At 37.6% G+C, this 18,875-nt stretch overlaps 1 protein-coding gene across 7 annotated transcripts in view; it reads left to right on the forward strand.

Annotated features, from left to right (window-relative positions):
* Positions 1-18,463, forward strand: part of MPP7 (membrane palmitoylated protein 7) — a 146,146-nt gene extending 127,683 nt beyond the window's left edge. For all 7 annotated transcript variants that reach the window (XM_035317682.1, XM_035317685.1, XM_035317683.1 and 4 more), the window contains 6 exons: positions 3,158-3,328; positions 9,496-9,576; positions 11,383-11,476; positions 12,553-12,661; positions 13,731-13,874; positions 15,257-18,463. In XM_035317682.1, the coding sequence (XP_035173573.1) occupies positions 3,158-3,328; positions 9,496-9,576; positions 11,383-11,476; positions 12,553-12,661; positions 13,731-13,874; positions 15,257-15,436 (779 nt within the window). In that variant the 3' untranslated portion in view covers positions 15,437-18,463. The remainder of the gene's footprint in view (positions 1-3,157; positions 3,329-9,495; positions 9,577-11,382; positions 11,477-12,552; positions 12,662-13,730; positions 13,875-15,256) is intronic.
* The last annotated feature ends 412 nt before the right edge of the window (positions 18,464-18,875 follow it).

The raw sequence follows: 18,875 nt of genomic DNA on the forward strand, positions 1-18,875 counted from the left end.
GTATCTCAGTCTTGCTTTTGTTTTTCCATGGTGATTTTCACTATATTTTTAATAATGCTCTATTGTTAATTTAAATATATGGAGTTTGGTTTTCATCTTTCCTAAATTGCAAAAGATGCAAACCTAAGCAGGATTTTTGTTTTGCTTGTTCATAGAAGTATTCATACCTTGCAAGCACAACGGTGTTTCAGTCAGCTTAATCTTTCTGCACAGTCATAGCTGCCCAGCATCTAATGTGATTATACACGCAGAGCTCGATAGAAAACATTTATTAGCAGATACTTAGAAAATAGCTTCTGAAGGTCATAGTAAAGTTAAGCCACATATGTGTGGATGTATAATGGCAGATGTGAGAGAGGGAGAGGCATGTTTCCAGGAACGCAGTAGCAGTATCATAAAAATGTGGGATATAATTGAAACAGTCTCATCCCTTCTGTCTGTATTGTACTTTCCTTGGATTTGAAAGCTACTTAGAGCAAACTTTCTTGGGGCTTTTCAGATATGCTTTCAAATTGACAATTGTCTTCAAGTAACAAAGCAGTCCCCATGCCACAGGTTTTTCATACTCAGTCATTTTACAGAGTGCTTTCACAAGCATGCTGCAGAGAAATCAGTTATACTGCAAATTGCCTTTGTTATCTCTGACCCCCGTATTTGTGTGTTCTTTTTAATTAATGTAATAGTTTTTCTGTAACCTATAGGTGAACTTGCTGTTGAAACTTCTTAAAATATAGGAAAATGCTACTATTTTCATGTTGCCAGTGAGTTTCAATCTGAGAGATGTCGAATGTTTTAATCAAGGAAGCTCACATTAGCAGGGAACCATGTCACTGGGAGTCTTGGTGATGCTTTATATGTAGCCCATAAAAGTGACAAGGGAAAAATCTGTCTCAATATTGCACCGAAAACTCTTTTTTAAAAAAAAAAAAAATTTTTTTTTTTTTCCTCACACAAAAGAAAACACTGCACAGTTTTGTTCTCCTTTAAGAGGAAAGATAGAAAATTCTCCAACAACCCAAGTCCTGGTAGTTTGGTTTTGAAATCTGAATTAAGTGGATGGAAGAAAAAAGAACGAGTTACAAATCATCTTATTAAAACCTAACAGTAGAAATTGAATTAATCATGATTTTTTTTTAAAAAAAGGATATTTTTCCAAAATATTTCACATCTCAGCATTTAAGCTGACGTTAAGAAGCTGTTGTTAAACGCATTGTGAGACATGGCTCAGAGGCATGGAGCTCAATTTTCAAGAACAATTTAGCTAGCTTTTAGGGCAGTTTTTTAACCTGAAGCCTTTTAGATGAGACCTCAGGAAATTTATAACCTCTTTTCACATGTCTGTATTGCTAATGTTACTGTTAACTCTTCTTTATATAGTTTCATAATACAGTTACCTGTGATTATGTAGCATCATAAAGGACTTTCACCCCACTGTGGACAGGATCTCCTGGGCTCGTGGTTGTATGTGCTTATGGTTATCAATGCTTTGACAAAGCTTTTCTCACTGCAGTCACATCAGTGTTAGTATTCTTTTTTAAATAATAAAATAACAATTCTGTTTATTTAATTATGTTTTCCTATCTTATATTTTGGTCACTGTTTTATCTCAGTCCACCTCCTTCTCTGTCTAGACATACAGTAGCTCTTAAAAATGACATTGTCCTTTTTTGTGGCTGTGGCTCCCTGTTCATCAGTTTTGATTTTACTTAATTCATATTTTAAATATGAATGGTCAACATCCCTGTATTCTCAAAACAAATTTTCCTTCCTAGTTTGTGTGTCTGTATGTATTGTAAATTCGTATAGGTATAGGGACTCACATCAGCAAAATAAGTAGGTTAACGTGCTTTGTGATCCAGGTTCTGCAAAGATTTATGCTAAGTGGAACTGTGGGTGTGCAAAATGCTAAGCCTGTAACAAAGCTTTATAGGATTTTGCTTCAGATCTGGTTCTAAGTATTTGCAGAACTGGGTCTTGAATTTGCCAGATACTGCCTTTGAAGAAGAAATTGTAATATGATTACTTCTCAAACACCTAAACATAAGTGCTTTTACAAGTTTATGAAAACATATTGCTGAAAAATGTGGGGTCACCAAAAGTTTACACGTGTTTACTGTCTTATGAAATATTCTTGGGGGAAAAAAGGTGTTGGGATTTTTTCAGTAATTTTAAACCGTTGTTTGTGTTTTACTATATTACCACCAAATAATGAAATCAGCTTTGCAGCCCTTCTTTGCAGTCCTTTCTGTAGTTCCTTCTAGAACAAAAGCAGTACAATAGAGATACCAGTAAAATTAACGTAAAGGATTTATTTGAAGAACTGTAAGGTAATCATTAACACAGGAGTAAATTAGGTTTTAACATATGGTGTTATAAGGGGGGGGGGGGGAGGGGACACGACAGTGTTCTGCTTGAAAATGCCTATGATAATCTGTTTTGTAAATACTTAATAGCTATCTCAAATTTCCCGTCTTGCAGATAGGTACTGTAGATGTAATTCTGTTGATGCAATTGTAAATGCAAGTTTAATAGGAATATTAACTTTCAATTCCATGCTAACATATCCATAATACAGCAACTGTGTTGTCTTAAGATGTTTCATGGTGTTTTGGAATTTAACTGACAGTGTTTGGTTTTATTTTTAAACATCTTCGGGAAAGGTTCAGTGCGCTTTTTTATAGTATCAGCATGGTGCCAAGCACAAAAAATAATTCAAGGAATTAATTTTCATTAACTCTTTCAACCACTAGATGTGTTTCTACCATATGTTGTATTTGATGTCTGTGCCATGATGATTTAATGCAGATGCATTAAGTATGGTATGAGAGTCCAGATTGCATGAATGTTTTCCTTGTGTATATCTCCTAATGTATAAAATACTCAAATTTTCTAAATATGTTAACAACTTAATGTAATTATTTTTTACAGCTTGTTGTAACTGTGATGATTTTATTGAAAATCTTAATTTTGCAGTTTAAATAGGTATCTGACATAGTTTAAAACTGTGGGAAAATATCATTCTAATGACATGGCTTATTAAATGTACACTGCGTTTTTTATTCCATGCACCAATCCTTGAGTGTTTGGAAGAGACTGTTCTCAGATATTTCGAGGAGACTCACTTTCTTATTTTGAAAAGATCCTGTTCTTATTGCAGCTGGTTTTAGAAGAAGCTTTCGTCTTAGCAGAAAAGATAAAAAAACAAACAAATCTATGTATGAGTGCAAGAAGAGCGATCAGTATGACACAGCAGATATCCCAACATATGAAGAAGTTGCAAGATATAGACGACAACCTAATGACAAATACAGGCTTGTAGTTTTGGTTGGTAAGTTGTTTTTAAATTAACATTAACCTTATTTTTAACCTGGTAAAACAGAGGACTGACAATTAGCATAATATATACCACAGACTCATTCATATGGAGGGGATCTTAGGAGGTCACCTCCTCCAACCTCCCACTCCAAGCAGGTTGCTGATGACAACAGCTTTGAGAATTTGTCTTCCCACCGTGTCTTTTCTTGTCTTCCCGTCATTCACCTTGGTAAAGAGGCAGGCTCCATCTTCTCAACAAGTCTTAGAAGGGTGCTGTTGGGTCCTCCTGAAGCCATCTCTTCTCCAAGCTATCCAAGTCCAGTTCCCTCAGCCTGTCTCACCTGAAGGTCATACTTCAGCTCTTGATCATCTTGGAAGCCCTCCACTGGCCTTCCTCCAGTTTGTCAACATCTTTCTTGTAACACGGTGCAACATGGACTGATTATTCCCCAGAATCTAACAACTGGGAAGAATCAGTTCCCTCAGTTCACTGGCTATCCTTTTGCTGATGTAGCCCAGCATGTTGGTAGCCTTCATTGCTGCCAGCATGTACTGGGGACTCATGGCTAGCTCAGTAGCCACTGGAGCTTACCCTTTGAGCATGATCGTTCATTTAGTTTTTCACCTGTCTTGTAGTCCACCGGTCTAGATGGGCTATCCTGATTAATGTATAAGGTTGCTCTAGGAGACGATGTTTACAGCCTTGCCAAAATGAAAAGAGTTGATGTTAAAATATAGCTACCGTGGTGACTAATCTGAAGCTGGCAGTCAATCTGTACAAGAACTCCTAAGAATTAAGTCAGTGCTCTGCTCTTAAAGATCAATCAGTGTAGCACTATAGAAAAAGAAAAAAAAAATAGAATAAATATCTATGGTCAATCAAGACAGAATATATAAATGGACAGTAACAAAATCTGCTGTGTTAAAATAAGTAAATAAGTAGGTTGAGAGAAAGGTAGATGAGAGGTGGACCTCTGTGTGCCAAGAGCAGATGTAAATATAGCTGCAGAACATCAAAGATGTCACCCTTAGCTTTCTGTTCCTCTGTAATCTTTCACCACCGTAGCTTCACTACAGTATTTATTATCTAATTGAAATGTATTGCTTCAATGTTCTAAAAAAGGAGGAAGTATATTATTTTAAATTTTTCAAAGGTAGCCATTGGAGTACCAGTGAGTAACCAATACTACCAATGAATAATGTCTCATTACTTCTTGTTTCTTTTGCAGTAGTACATAGACTGATGCTTCATTAGTAAAGTTTCCTCCATTCTAAAAGCAGAGAAATATGACCTTCTATCAGAGACTGTTATGAACTGTTGAATAGCTATGTTTTTATATCACTCATATCCAAGGGAACATTAAATTTAGTTTTTAATAAACAGTTTTGTCACTCTCCAGCACTAAAATTCAGCCACCTACTAGTGTGATCACTGTGAGATTGTGGGCTATATACAACAAGTAATAACATGGTTGAGTTGATTTTACACTTACATCAACAGAGCGCAGTGCAAAAGTGTGATAAGTAGACTTTTTATAACAAATTGCATATGTCTGATCTAAAGAATACCTAGAGATTTCATTTGATTTTTGTTGTAATAAATCAAATGAAGAAAGTGTGCTTTTTCAGTAACAAAAGCAGTTCAGAAATTTATTGCAGACTTCAGTAATTCTAATGTTTTTCTCTGGATATTAAGGGCAGCTTAAGTCTGGCCAATACCATAAAAGTGTCTTGTGCAAAATGTGGAAAAAGTAGCAGAGCTAAGCAGCACAGGTATAGTAGGAGTGGATATATTCTAAAAGCTTTTGGTGTGCCAGTAGCAGCGTACAATATAATCTGTCAAACATAACTTGGGTATTATTACCAAGAAACAAAGGGACTGATAATGAATTTATAGCTGTAATTGGTGGGGACACTAAATGTCCGTTGTGTTATGCTGAGCCTAAATGCATAATTTACTGTTGGAAGGCTTTTGAGGTTTTGTTTTGCTCTTTTTTTAGGGAGAGGGAGTTTGACAACAGTGAAGTGGAAATTTCTTTTGGCCTCATTTTAAATTGGTCTAGTTTCATTTACAGAATGCAAATTGCATACATAGTAATTTTTAGCGCCCTGTAGTGTGATATATATTAGTCTCAGGTTCAGCTAGATGTATTAGTTTGTCAAGCTTTTACCTTGTCTGCAAATGTATGCTTGTGAATAAAGTCCTGCATATCCTTGGGGCTAAAATAATGGATCATCTGCAGTGCTAATGATACAGATGCTTCTGCTGTGCTGTCTTTTAGGTGTTATGAATGTGATGATTCTGCTAAAAGCAAAATTGTCCAATATCATGTGACCAGTGTTGCAGCCTTATCAAGCTGAGGCAGAACATTTTATTGTGAAACATATTGTTTAGACAGTAGAATTTACATTTACTTTAATGACTAAAATGTCCTGCCCACAAAGGCTTCTGCTTCAGCAATTACGAAGGCCAAACTAGCACAAATTTTGTTTCTTGAGAGTCAGAATGGATGTGCCATATACTGCAATTTTACATGGCATAGTATCAGCTAAGACAGAAATTTCTAAAGGGGGCAGTGCTAGGATTAAGCAAGGTCAGTAGTAACAAACCACAAGCATGTACCCCAGAACACACACGGTTGTTTACATACAGTGCTGTCATCAGAGATGTAAAGCCTTCCAGGTGCATCTGTGGTGTTGCATCTGCCCTGGGCAGTGATGGAAGTAAGGACCAGAGGTGTGTAACCATGAAGGAACAGTTACTAGCATGTGGCACAAATCAGAAAGGGGTCTCGTCCCTGAACTAGGCTGTCAGTACTCCCCATAACGGTTTCCTTCTGGTTACTACTGCAGAAAAAATGAATCAGGGACTGGAAGAGTTCTCTGTTGTTATATTTTTTATGTTAAAAAATAAAAAATCCATCACCTTTAGTTTTATCATGAAGAAGCTATGCAAAGACAAGGTCTGTGTCGGTACAAACAAGGATGAAACAGAAGTGGCTCCTAGCTTTCCACATCTCTTGACATACCTTTAGCATCATGTTCACTAGCGGCCTGCAGAAATTTAATAGCTCTACAGCAATGCTGTAGGAAGATAGTCTACTTTGACCATACTACTCCAAGTAAACCATCTGAATGATGAAGAAGATCAAGAATTGCTATGCTCATTAAACCTTCTGGGCTGAATGAATAGGTAGGTCAGCATGGTTCAGAAATGTCTGTTTTACAGAGGATGCAACATCTATGTTGGCGAGTCTTGCCAATGAGAAAACCGGCAAGAACTCCCTGATCCTGCTTCAGTGAACAGCAAATCTAGAAGTACACTCCCACTGCTAGTTACAATTTACTGAAAAACAGAAAAATGATATTCTGCTTTTCTACCTCATATGTCATTCTGCCATAGTTCTACGTGGCGTTATAATGGTCCCTTGTACTAGAAAAGGAATAACTGACACACAGAATGCCCATCAATGCATGTTTTCTACTGGGTCTTTATAGTCCCAGCAGAGGTGATGTCACCTAACTTCCAAAATCTTTTCTGAAAGACCATTTTCTTTTTTTTCTTTCAAATAAATAGACTTCTAGGTGATCAGTTTGTATCTGTTGGTGAAGACTGACTGCTTGGGTTAATCTTCCCGAGACCTGAATTTACATCAAACAGTTTTTCCCGTTTTCTTAAGACATGTCTGAATGGTACAAAGCGTAATGCAAATTTTAATGATCGGGGGTCCTAATTCTGCAAGAGACTGTCTTGCAGCAAGGTAGGCACTGCAGTTCGTTTGTGCAGGATTCAGCCATTACTCAGTTGACAAGACTTAACATGGAACATCAAGCAACGTAAATGTTCACTTAAAAAAAATAAAGTATTTCTAAATCTGTCACCGTAACACTAAATATTGCTGCCCGGGGTGATTTATAGTAAACTAAAACTATGCTACAGTCATGTGTCCCACATGCCTGGCATTCTGCAATAAGAATCTGGACTGTCCTTTCCAATCCTGATGCTTTTTTCTCTTCTTGAGTTCAAATCATATTCAGATTCATAATTATCAGAAACCACAATCTTCCTCTGCAGCATGAAATGAAGATTCAGAATAGAAGTACATTACACCTGGGAGGTGTGGGGGAAAAACGAGCATTATGGATGGCTTTACTTATTAGGAATCAGCCCCTAATGTACATGTGCTACAATTATGAGAGTTTTGTGAAGACAGCACTGAAAAAGAGGAATCCACAACTTTCAGTAGTTATCTTTAAAGATGAGTTTGAAATGGTAACCTGGAAGGGGAGGCAGAGTAGTAATGAGGTATGGGTCTTAAAACAGATTTGATCTAAGTTTCCAAAGCATCTGTCACAGTAAATGAAGCCTGGATTATTTATATATAAATAGAGCTAAAAGCGTATTGTTGATTTGACAGTGCATAGGCTACGGAAATAATATTTGTGTAGATTTGATGGGATTTTTTTTTTTTGGCTTTAGAAGAATGCAATGATTCCTTTTTACTCAAATTCTACTTGTTTCATTCAACTTTGCTAGAATATATTGAGAATTTTAATTACTTTTCCTGAAAATAAAAATCTGTTTGCTTAAATAGCTATACTATTAAAATAGGATTTTTTTTTAAATAAACACAAAAGCAATGCCATTATCTGCATGACACATTGCTTTCCTCTGCAGACATGCACCAGTAGAGGCTGCTGTACACCATATTAAATAAACATTTATACATACTGATAGATTAATTTACAGGCGGGTCAGAGATGGAACTTGAAATGTAGTTGTGTTTTTAACTTACATAAACATATAAAATTATAAATGCAGAAACTCCTAAGATTTTACAGAGAGACTGCAGTCTGGGGCTGGTAGCAGGCCTTTGCTTTTCATTATTATGTGTTTCTAACTTCAGACAGGGTGGACAGTCATTTTTACAAATAGTTACCTGAAGGTGTTGTAGTGTCAGGCTTTGTTTCTTGATACCAGACTCAGTAGTAATTAAGCAATATATCACTCTTTCATTAAAATGTGTATTAGGTTTTGTATTTCTGATTTCTAAAATGTCTCTATTAAAAAGCATTCAATGCACATATGTATCCCTTTTGCTACAACATCAAGAATTTTCCTTAAAACCACACGTATTATCCATGGTTTATTTGGGATGTGGTTCAAATTACTCTCCTCTATGTTCTGCTCTTGACCTGGCTTGGCAGAAACAAGGCCAGTACACATCAGAAACTCCTGGACACACACAGCTATGCTTCCTCCCTGAACATATCACCACAGCCCCACCACCAAACGTGGTATACAGGCTGGAGCCCTGCACAGAAGGTTCCTGGTGCCAAGGAGCGGTTGCCACATGGAGCTTCTGAGACCTCACAGGACAGAGTGCCCTCAGAGGAACCTCAAGAGTCATTGGCAAAAGGCTAAGACTTAGGGAGAACCCCAGAATCAAAAGCAATGTCTCCTCAGAAACTTCTAGGACAGCAGTACTCAAGTGGAGCTGGAGGAGATGGGTCAAAAAACTTCCATGCAGTCTGTTTCTTTTTGCCAACTTCCTTCCAAGAGTGGTCTCTCTTTGGCAGCCACACGAAGAAGGAAACGTTTGTTTTGGAGCAGTTCAGACAGCAGGCAGCATACAAGCAGAGTTCAAAAGAAAATCAACAGCAAAGAAAGAAACAAAAGCGCCCCAGGCGCGTTGTGACCTGGGGAGCGCTGGGCACATGGAGAGGAGCTGCCCTTCATCCCTGTCCCCGTTCAGTGCTGCCCTGACTCAAAAGGTGGATGGAAATGGCCCGAGGCCGACTGAACTCCTGCCTGCAGCAGGGGCTGCCAGGAGCGGGATTCCCAGGACGTGGGGAGAAGGTGGGAGCAGTGCTCCTCAGGGAAGGAGTGCTGTGGGTGGCTGCCGTGGAGAAGAAAGTTGGCTTTGCTGTCAACTTTTTCACTGATTTTTTCCTCAGTAGTAAAGTCAGAACACAATAACTGCCAGCTAACTCCCCTGAAGTTTGTCAGCGCTGTATGTTCAAGGAGAGGCTATATCCATGGGTGTTTCTAAATGACTGATTAAAAGCCAGTTTGTATTTTAGCTATGTGCTATGTGGACTTATCTCGGGGAGTACTACTTGTGCCTGAAGACCAGAGAGACTTGGCTGTGGGGAAACAGCACCATTTGTTTCTTTCAGGTCCTGTAGGGGTTGGACTGAATGAACTTAAACGGAAATTGCTGATCAGTGACACCCAGCATTACGGGGTAACAGTGCCACGTAAGTAAAAACACACTTCTCTTAATGCTATACTGGGTTTCCTTTATTATTGCATTAACTTAAGGCACTTTCAGATTTAGGTCTCTAAATGCATGCTTGGCATCCAAATTACTTTGCTAATTTCTAAAAGTGCTGCTGCAGTTGTATTTTAAATAGCATTGATTAAGTTGATAGGACGTTTTGGCTCAGAGGCATTGCAGTGGATTTTTACTACACATATAACATGATCGATGTGAGTGAGGTTTAGTAAATGAAACTCTGCTGAAGAACACCCTGGATTTAGCTGTAAAACAGTGAAACATACTCTGTTACCAATGCTTGCTTTCAGCAAAATGCCCTTTATACATTAGGCTGGAAAATAAAGACTGATGATAAACAATTTCGTCCCATGAGTAAATGATTTAAATCCCTTTGATTAGCTTCAGAGAAGTCGGTTTGGGGATTTTTTTCCCGTCTTTCCCCCTATCTGATCAAGTAATATAATTTGTATAATAATGCATAAAATTGCTCTATATTAAATTCTGCAGTACTTTACTGGGTTTTCTTTCATATGGAGGACTTGACAGTCATAGTTGGGCTTTCATTCCTTGGTCTGCTTTGTACTTGTAATTTTGCCTCCTATAGGGATCCCTCAAAAATGTGAGTCCAACATTCTGAATTCAGGAGATATTATCACATTTTTTTGCAAGTACACGTATACTATAAGGTATATGTATTAAATAATTTTCTAGGTTGAAAAGTGAATGCATTTGTTTTCAGCAAGTCATTACATTTTCAAATATTTGCCTCAGCTGGATATTGAAAACTACAACAAAAAGGCAGATGTTCCCAAATATTTAACACATTGAAGCATATGCAATCATTTGCCTAAAAGTATTTCTCTAAAAATTGCCAGTATTCACCAAGCTAGCTGCCTTTTCTCATTTCTCTTCCAAATCTGTGGTTATAATTTAAAATAAACAAGTAAAGTAATCCTTCTCCCTGAAATTCAGTAAGTTGGAACTTGCAGGAGAACTGGAGGTCTTGTATTGGAAATGTTTCTCTTTGTCAACCTAAGAAGAGCATGGCATCAAGTGGCATTTAACAGCTGGGTTTCTGCAAGCAGGTTGTATATGTTCGTATATATGATGAATACATGATGCTGTAACACACACCTTGTGTTAAATGGGATTTTTAAATGAGTTTGTTATCCATAAGTGGCAACCCCACAAGGAATTTTCATGTGTAGGTAAAAACTTTGTGCCTAGTGCTTGAAGGAAAGTAAAAACTGCAACTAATAATACAACACTATTGAAAGAAAAAAGAATCACCAGGAAACGAAAAGCACTAAAACATAAAATTCACACCCTGTTTCTTTACTATCATGCTTTACATACTATAGCTGCGAGTGTTGTTAATGAACATAACATGTTATAAATCAGGTTGGTGAACTTTGTTTCCCTTTATGATCTAATATGTTAATAAGTTTAACGAGTGGCAAAGTTGGGGTAATTGTTATGGACTGCTGCTCATTTTTATTATTCAGCTGTCCTCATTTTATTGGATTTTTCCACTGGTTAATAAAAATGATAATCTGACACTTGTCCAGTAGGTTTTTTTTTTTTTTTTTTTCCTATGCATGCTTTTAAACTCAATCCGATCACGTGTTGAGCTCTGCCTACCAGAGCAGCCTTATGTCTGTCAAGAGTAAGGGAGCCACTACGCTTAGTACTGCACAAGGGCTGTGCGCTTTTGAATGTTTCCTGAACTGGTTTGCATTATATTGTTCTGTACATCTCTTCTTTTTTTCTTTTAATTAAACTGCAGACACTACCCGACCAAGAAGAAGCCAAGAAAGTGATGGTGTTGAATACATTTTCATTTCCAAGCACTTGTTTGAGACAGATGTACAGAATAACAAGTATGGTGAAGAGGTTTTAATTAGAACTGTAGTTAAAACAATGGGCTTATTGTAAAATGGGGTTGGTTGTAACTTTAGATAATAATTCAGAGTGGATGTAAGTTGCAGTGATTTGAAGATGTGTTAGAATTACATTTCAATACATAAACAGTTCACAGAAGCTGAAAGAAACACAGAATTGGATGCAGACACAAATGTTTCCAAGCTTCCAAGTGGTTTCAATACTTCAGGTCCTCAATAAGACTTGAAACTGTAGGTAGGAGTGTGGGGGAGCTCTCTTTTAATAGGGCATCACCTTTGATAGCAATAAAGCATTGCAGTGCTGGAAGAGAGGGGTCTGGAAGTGCTGCAAACGTGCTTGAATCAATGTTTGTGTAGTTCCGCTCTTTTTCGGGACAGGCACTTCCTGTGCTTTTGAATTTAGAGACCTACAGGGAAGCCCCTGCCTGTAAACCCTCCAGAAATTAAACTAAAATGAAGACAATGGTAGCATCATGCTCTCTAGCAGCCTGTAAAATATTGTAGCTTGAAATTTTGCCCCAGTGTTTCAGAGGGCAAAAGTGTATTAGACACAAAGCTGTGGGTTTTATTGAAACTTCAAACTGTGCTTTGCTTTTTTGGCAACTTGTGCTTTACTTTTATAGTGCATAACCAGCCGCCTCGGTTCCATTAGCACCGTTGTAGCTCCTCCTCCTCTTCTGGGACAGAATTTGGATATTCTGTAGTGTGCAATGAAATTTCAGTAGTTTCTATTGTTTAGCTTATCCACTGTTTTATTGCATTGCATTAGTTCAGAAAAAGAGGTGATGGAAAACATTAGTGGGCTGTTGGACTACAGTACTTTTTTCTCTTTAACTGTAATACAAGCAGGTGTTACTGATTTGAACGTGGTAAAGTAGAAGATTTCTTAAAATTGACATGTTGAAGTACTTGACAGCATTTCCTTTATAAAACATAGTAAAACTCAAGTGTAAAGTAAAATATTTTTGCTTCTGAATTAGATCTTATAAACCAAACTGATAAGTTTTTGCTGGAGAAAATGGAAATGAACCTAGTTGCTTTCACCTTCTCCACAGGTTTATCGAGTATGGTGAATATAAGAACAACTACTATGGTACAAGTTTAGACTCTGTTCGATCGGTCCTAGCTAAAAACAAAGTCTGTTTGCTGGATGTGCAGCCTCATGTAAGTAAGCACTTCTGTAATCTTATAGTTCCCCATGTTGCATATTAGGATTCCAGGAACCTGTTTCTAAAAAAGTATATTTTATTCCTTGCTGAATTACTATTGAGTGGGCTTGCTGGGTAATTTTATCGCAACAAGGCTTGGTGAAAGGAGAAGAGGAAAGAAACTTCAATACATATTGCGAGTATTCAGCTCAGTAATTAACTGAATTGAAAGCCCACATCACAATACCAAAGATGTAATTACAAAGTGCTCCCATAGCTTCATTCAACTTTCTGCCGTTTCATGTTAGAGCTTCTCTCCAAAACTTAAATTTCAGAACACCTTTGAGCTGTCACCCAGTCCAGCACTTCTCTTCCGCATTTCGCAGTATGTCCATGCAAAGGGTTTCCATGCAGGGCAGACACAAGTCAAGGAACACATTCAGTGTGATGTTGGCTGGATAATCGCTGAGAACATTCCTGTCTAAACCATTTGTTCTCGTGCTGACCTTCCTTGTCTTTCAACTCAGCTGAACAGCTCCACTGGGATTTTTTTTCTACTAACTGCAGTGCTTTCAGGACCACTTGGTTTAAAAGTAGGCAAGGTGTTTCATCTCCAAGGGTGGCCAGCCTGTGTCTTCTGAACCCCAGCAGGTCATGAGCACTTCCTGGTGCAGTTTCAGATGTGGGGCTTTGCTGTAGAGCAGCAGCAAGAGGGCTGTGCCAGCAGAAGAGCATTCCGGGCAAGCCAAACCTGCACCAGGGGAACTGGGCAGGGGCTCCTGGGGCTGATGCTGCCAGATTGCTTGGCCAGACTGTTGCATGTCCAGCATGCCTGATTTTTCAGTGAAATACTAAATTTTCCAGTGGACCCAGGCTTGTGAGCCCTTCTGGGATACACTTCTGCAGGGTCTTGTAGACTCTGACAACATGAAGAGGACAGAAAGCTGGCTTCTAGATAGCCTTTCTGAAGATAGCCTTCTAGAAATGCTTTATGGGTTTATTTTGGTGAGTGGAGAGTTTCTTTCACTACAGTGAATTCCATTTTGAGAAATAAACTAATCAATTTAAATCTTTACTCTTCCCAGACAGTGAAACACTTACGGACATATGAGTTTAAACCATTTGTTATATTTATAAAGCCTCCACCAATTGACCGTTTGAGAGAGACCAGAAAAAATGCCAAGATTATTTCAAGTAAAGATGATAGGGGAACTGCAAAACCCTTTACAGTAAGTTTATTTAGACATGGTAAAGCATGAAAACTTGTTAAGAGTTTGTTTGTGGTGGTTAGCATACATGTTATTTCCCTGCCTCTGTCACCCTAAACTTGCTGTGATGTTCTCATTGTTTGCTGTGCTCATGGGTATTTACATTTCCATCGTGCTCTATTTGAGTTTATGTAATTGAAGAACCCTCAAAATGCAAGTATATTTTTATGACAAATAATGCTGTGGATTTCCTTTAAAAAATTTGCATGTGGGCTTAAATGTTTCTATTTTAGTATAGGAATTTCCTTGTTTTATCAAGTGTATTTCTGAGTCTAAATTTATGGGAAACCTCAAATATAAAGCATCAGTTGAAGAAATAAATGCTGCTTTAATAAAAAGAACATAGTTTGGGCTAAGAGACACAAAAATGTTGCAGTGAAATAAATATTATAAGAAAGAATGAAAAAAAAAATAAGTAAAAGTAACAAATGCTGCCTTTTGTCAATAATCAGAAAAGAAGGAAAGAAAAAAAAAATAGTCATGTTACCCAACAGTAACTTACTTACTTCCTTGAAATACAATATAAAAATATTTTAATTGAGACTAAACCAAAGCCAATCATGGTTAGACTTTGTTTTCTGCATTTAAGGGGTGTCTCATTTTCTCTCACTCAAACGTAAGATGTTATTTGGGAATTTTTAGATTTGGTTTTCAAGCTAAGTCACGGATAGAGTCACAGAGATTGATGTAAGTCTATGTATAACTGTGTTTGTAGAATATGCTTTTGAAATAGTTTGGAAATAATGCACTACAACAACACTTCATGTCATATAAAATGTAAGAGGAGTTCATTCTTAAGAGCAAACTTCAGGATATTGTTTACTTAGGACAGTTTTATTATCTCATAGTTGTGTAATCAATTAAATTCCAAGGATTTGTTCCCTCCCCAAACATGAGCAGGAATCCCCTGAACCAGGTCTAACAGGGCATAGGAAGACAGCTCCTGCCAAGCTCTTAAAAGAGTAAAGGCTGCACTGTAATAAATTGCTTGCTGATAGCAAGCCAAGACGTAAGTAATGAAATTTTAAATGTATCATCAAAGTAAACAGCTAGAAACATTCTCCACTGGTGTTGCTAACAGAAAATGTCTCTCTAATTACCACGCGGTGACCAACTGTGTTACTGCAAGGGCAGAGGTTAAAGAATTGCCTGTTGAACAAACACTACTTGTGAGGATGTTCTCTGAGATGATTTGGAATGGTCTTTTCTATTTTTTTTAAATAAAAAACAGTGTTTTTGTTTCCTGATGAGATAAATAATAAACAAGTAGCTTCACATTTACCACAGAATTAGTTTATATAATGTTTTTGTGGACTGACTAATCCTTGCACTGATCTTATTAGGAGGAAGATTTTCAAGAAATGATCAAGTCTGCCCAGGTGATGGAGAGCCAGTATGGCCACCTCTTTGATAAGGTGATAGTCAACGATGACCTTGCGACAGCCTACAGTGAGCTCAAAACAACTTTTGACAGATTGGAGACTGAGACCTTCTGGGTTCCTGTCAGCTGGCTGCATTCGTAACGTTTCACATACACAAAGCATCTGACGTCGACTAAGTCTAAATCTGGTGCATGGTTAGGCAATACTTAAGGGCCATTTTCTTGGTAGGAGGGCTTTCTAACTCTACCTGAGAAGCAGGTGCACTCTTCACATACTTGGCACTGGTCTTGTTTTCCTGTGTCTTCAGTCTTCCTGTTCATAATTTTGGGACAGTACAGGCAGGTCGAACCGAAGTCTTACTATGCTCAGTAAAGTGAGCTAATACTAGTATAACAAAACTGCCAAACACCTCTCTATCATTCTTATGTCCATTTCCAAGGTAAGCTTTTTTAATGGAGAGTTTGCAGAAGATAGTAATTACTACTGGAGATCAGCACTTTGACGGTTTTAAGCATAACTGCTCTCATAAAAAGCACATCAGCACTTGGAAGTTATTATCCGTTAAGTGCTTGAGAGAACTGAGGCAGGCAAAAGTGACCAACAGTTTTATGAGGAAGACATCCTATCCATAAAAAGATAAGTGTTTTTACTTTTCTAGATGTGAACCTTGTCTTATATGTACAGAGTGATTTTCGTATTCCTTTGCACTTGCGTAGTCATGAAAAAAAAGATATATTCAATGGCTTAATTGTGAAAAGCTCTGCTGTGAGCATGCATGGATTGAAAATATTTTCATGCATGCTTTGTGGCACAACAAAACTCACAGGAATATTTATTTAAATAGGGAAAAATGTGAGTTACTATGTATATAACTTCAAAATCTTTGGGATTAGTCATCTGTAAAGTCAGTGGCGAAACAGTATGAATAGCAACAAAGTAAAGAGTTTTTTTTTTTTTTTTCTTTAAATTGATTACAAACATCTTTAGCATTCTTTAGAACAGATTTCCCTTCAGAAATTTTCAAACAATTAGTGAGGAAACCTTGAAGATCTGGAAAGCAGTTGCAATAAGTTAACTCTTCCTATTGTTCAGTGTGTAATGCTACTTTTTTTTAGTAGTGTAACAAACATTTTGTTTCCATCTAAAAATAAATTAATGCTGTAGACTTCATTGTAAAAAATATATTTGTCAGTGGTCAGACACAGTTGGAAACCTCATTTTAAATTTGACATGGCAGTGAAAGCTAATGTATCATAGACTATGTATTTTTAATATAGATAATTTGGTATTTTTCTTTATTTACTACTGATATGCAGAAAATGAGTACATCTGTAAAGACCAAGTAACACCCATGTGTTGTGTTGTGAATATGTCTTGTAAGTACAGAATGTGTATAGGAACTTGCTCAATTCAGATCATCACATCTGTGGCATTCAAACAGGAAACAGTTATTTCATGTTAATCTGTAAAGAGAATATAGATGTCTTGTTTAAAGAGTAAAGAATTTAGTGAAAACTTATATATTTATGAAAGGGTTGAAAAGGGATGTTAAGTTTTTAAATTTCTTGTCAATGTGATCATTTATTAAACAGATTACTAAGACTGTAATTTGAAAGACCGTCTCTGTAAATTGAGCTCAACATTCCATGTAAATATTTTATTTCAGTTCATGTGCTGATCAAGCCATCGGGTTCTGCAGTTTTATTCTAAATGCATATTTAATGTGTGGGTCATTGCATTTGACTTAGAGTTGTATTAAACAAATGAAATGCAAGCAACAACAGCAAAATCCCTAGGAGTCTGGAAATGTTTATGCAAGAGTTACAGATGTACTGAATCTCGGTATGGATAAATGCTCTGTTTGAATGGCTGTAATGTAACTTCTGTCAAATTTCACCATTTTTCAGGTGGACTTAAACCTTTTTGTAATATGAATTGAGATTTGTTGATGAAATGTATTGCATGCAGATTCTGTGGGTTGAGAAAATGTTCTCTTTTTTTTTTTAATTATTGAAAATCAAACTGTTTTTCAGGGGATCTGTAATTCAGGCTGTTTGCCTTTGTCTGCAAGGTGCCGAGTGCCCTCACCACCTCTTGCAACCAGTGAAAACTGAGTGGGCACTCTGCATCTCTCAGCATCTGGCCATTTCCAGGCAGAGGAGCTTTAGTCCTTAATGAAACACTCTTAACGCTGCTTCTAACCCACGGTGTCTCAGAACATCAATGTAAAATAACTCTCCCATAAGGGACCTGCTTTTCTCTTTAAGAATTAGATGCTAGAATATTCTCCAAAGTCCCTGTTTGAAACAGTTCTGGCTCTCCTGCATGCTGGTTCTCCTGTCCTTTTGAGAAGATTTTAATTCCCATTCCTGGGTCAGTGTGGTCTAGGAGGACCTCTCCAACATGCTTGCTGTGTCGGGCAGCAGTGAGCAGCACCGTGCTTTGTTGCACTTACAGAGACACCGACTCTGATCCTCAGCACAGTCCTGGCAGGCATATCCTAGATGGATGGCTGCCTGCCCCGTCTCCAGGCCAGAAGCTAAGTCCTGAATTGTAACACCTGCAAAAGAAAGGGAATCACAAAAACATAAGTCCAGCAGAGCAAAATGTGCGTGGAGTCTTTAATGAGTGAGAGGTAGTTATAGTTAAATTACTAGACTGCGTTTGAAAATCAACATTATCACGCTGTTTACTTAAAAAAAATAAATAAAAAAGAAAATAGAAGCCACTGCAAGGCTGGCAGGGATGATATAAGCCCATGGCAAAAAAAAAAATGTCTTAGTCCAACAGTTTTGACAGCACAGAAACCTGGTTATCGTGATGGACTTTGAGCCTGTGTACTGAATTGTTCTGAGGCACCTACGGGGAGGGCTGTGTGCTCCCTTGGACACCTAAAACTTGGGAACGAAGACGACTAAACATGTTTTCAATATTCCACATATTCAAGATGTGCTGTGTGGGTTTTTAGAGATCTGTATGTTTTGACAGTCAAGTCCAGATGTTTTTATTGTGTTTTAGCTGTTTGCCATTGTCAAACAAATGTTAGTATTTTTTATTATTGTACCAAACTCGATACTTGAATTTGCCATCAGGTCATTGGTTGCTGTCTTACCTGGATTCTGATCTTATCTTCTTATGCAAAATAATAAATTATTGCTATCACTGAAAGTGTTGATTTTTTTTTCTTTATTGTAAATAGCACCGTAAAATATAGACTTTAAAATATATTGACTTTAAAATAAAAAATGCTCGGGAAATAAGTTATTTCATAGGTCTCTCTATTAACTGTAACATTCAAATTATTTTTACATGGAAGAATAAACCTAGAGCGTCAAAGAGTGGAATTCTAAATTTTTCGTGTTTGCTGGTGAATTCTGCTTCAGAACATATGGTCACCCTTTCCTGCAGCCCACCCCCAAGTAAACCCTTTTCGTTCTGAGATGGATGCTGAAGGCAGAAGGTCAGGCTGAGACACTAACTCGTCTGTGCTTGCGAAGTGCTTGGATCGACGGCCAAGTTCCCGACCCGGAGTGTGTCATCGGCCCCATGTGCTCCTGGTCCATTGGCAACTCACACGGGA

The sequence above is a fragment of the Oxyura jamaicensis genome, chromosome 2 (assembly GCF_011077185.1).
Source record: "Oxyura jamaicensis isolate SHBP4307 breed ruddy duck chromosome 2, BPBGC_Ojam_1.0, whole genome shotgun sequence".
In the NCBI taxonomy this organism is placed as follows: Eukaryota; Metazoa; Chordata; class Aves; order Anseriformes; family Anatidae; genus Oxyura; species Oxyura jamaicensis.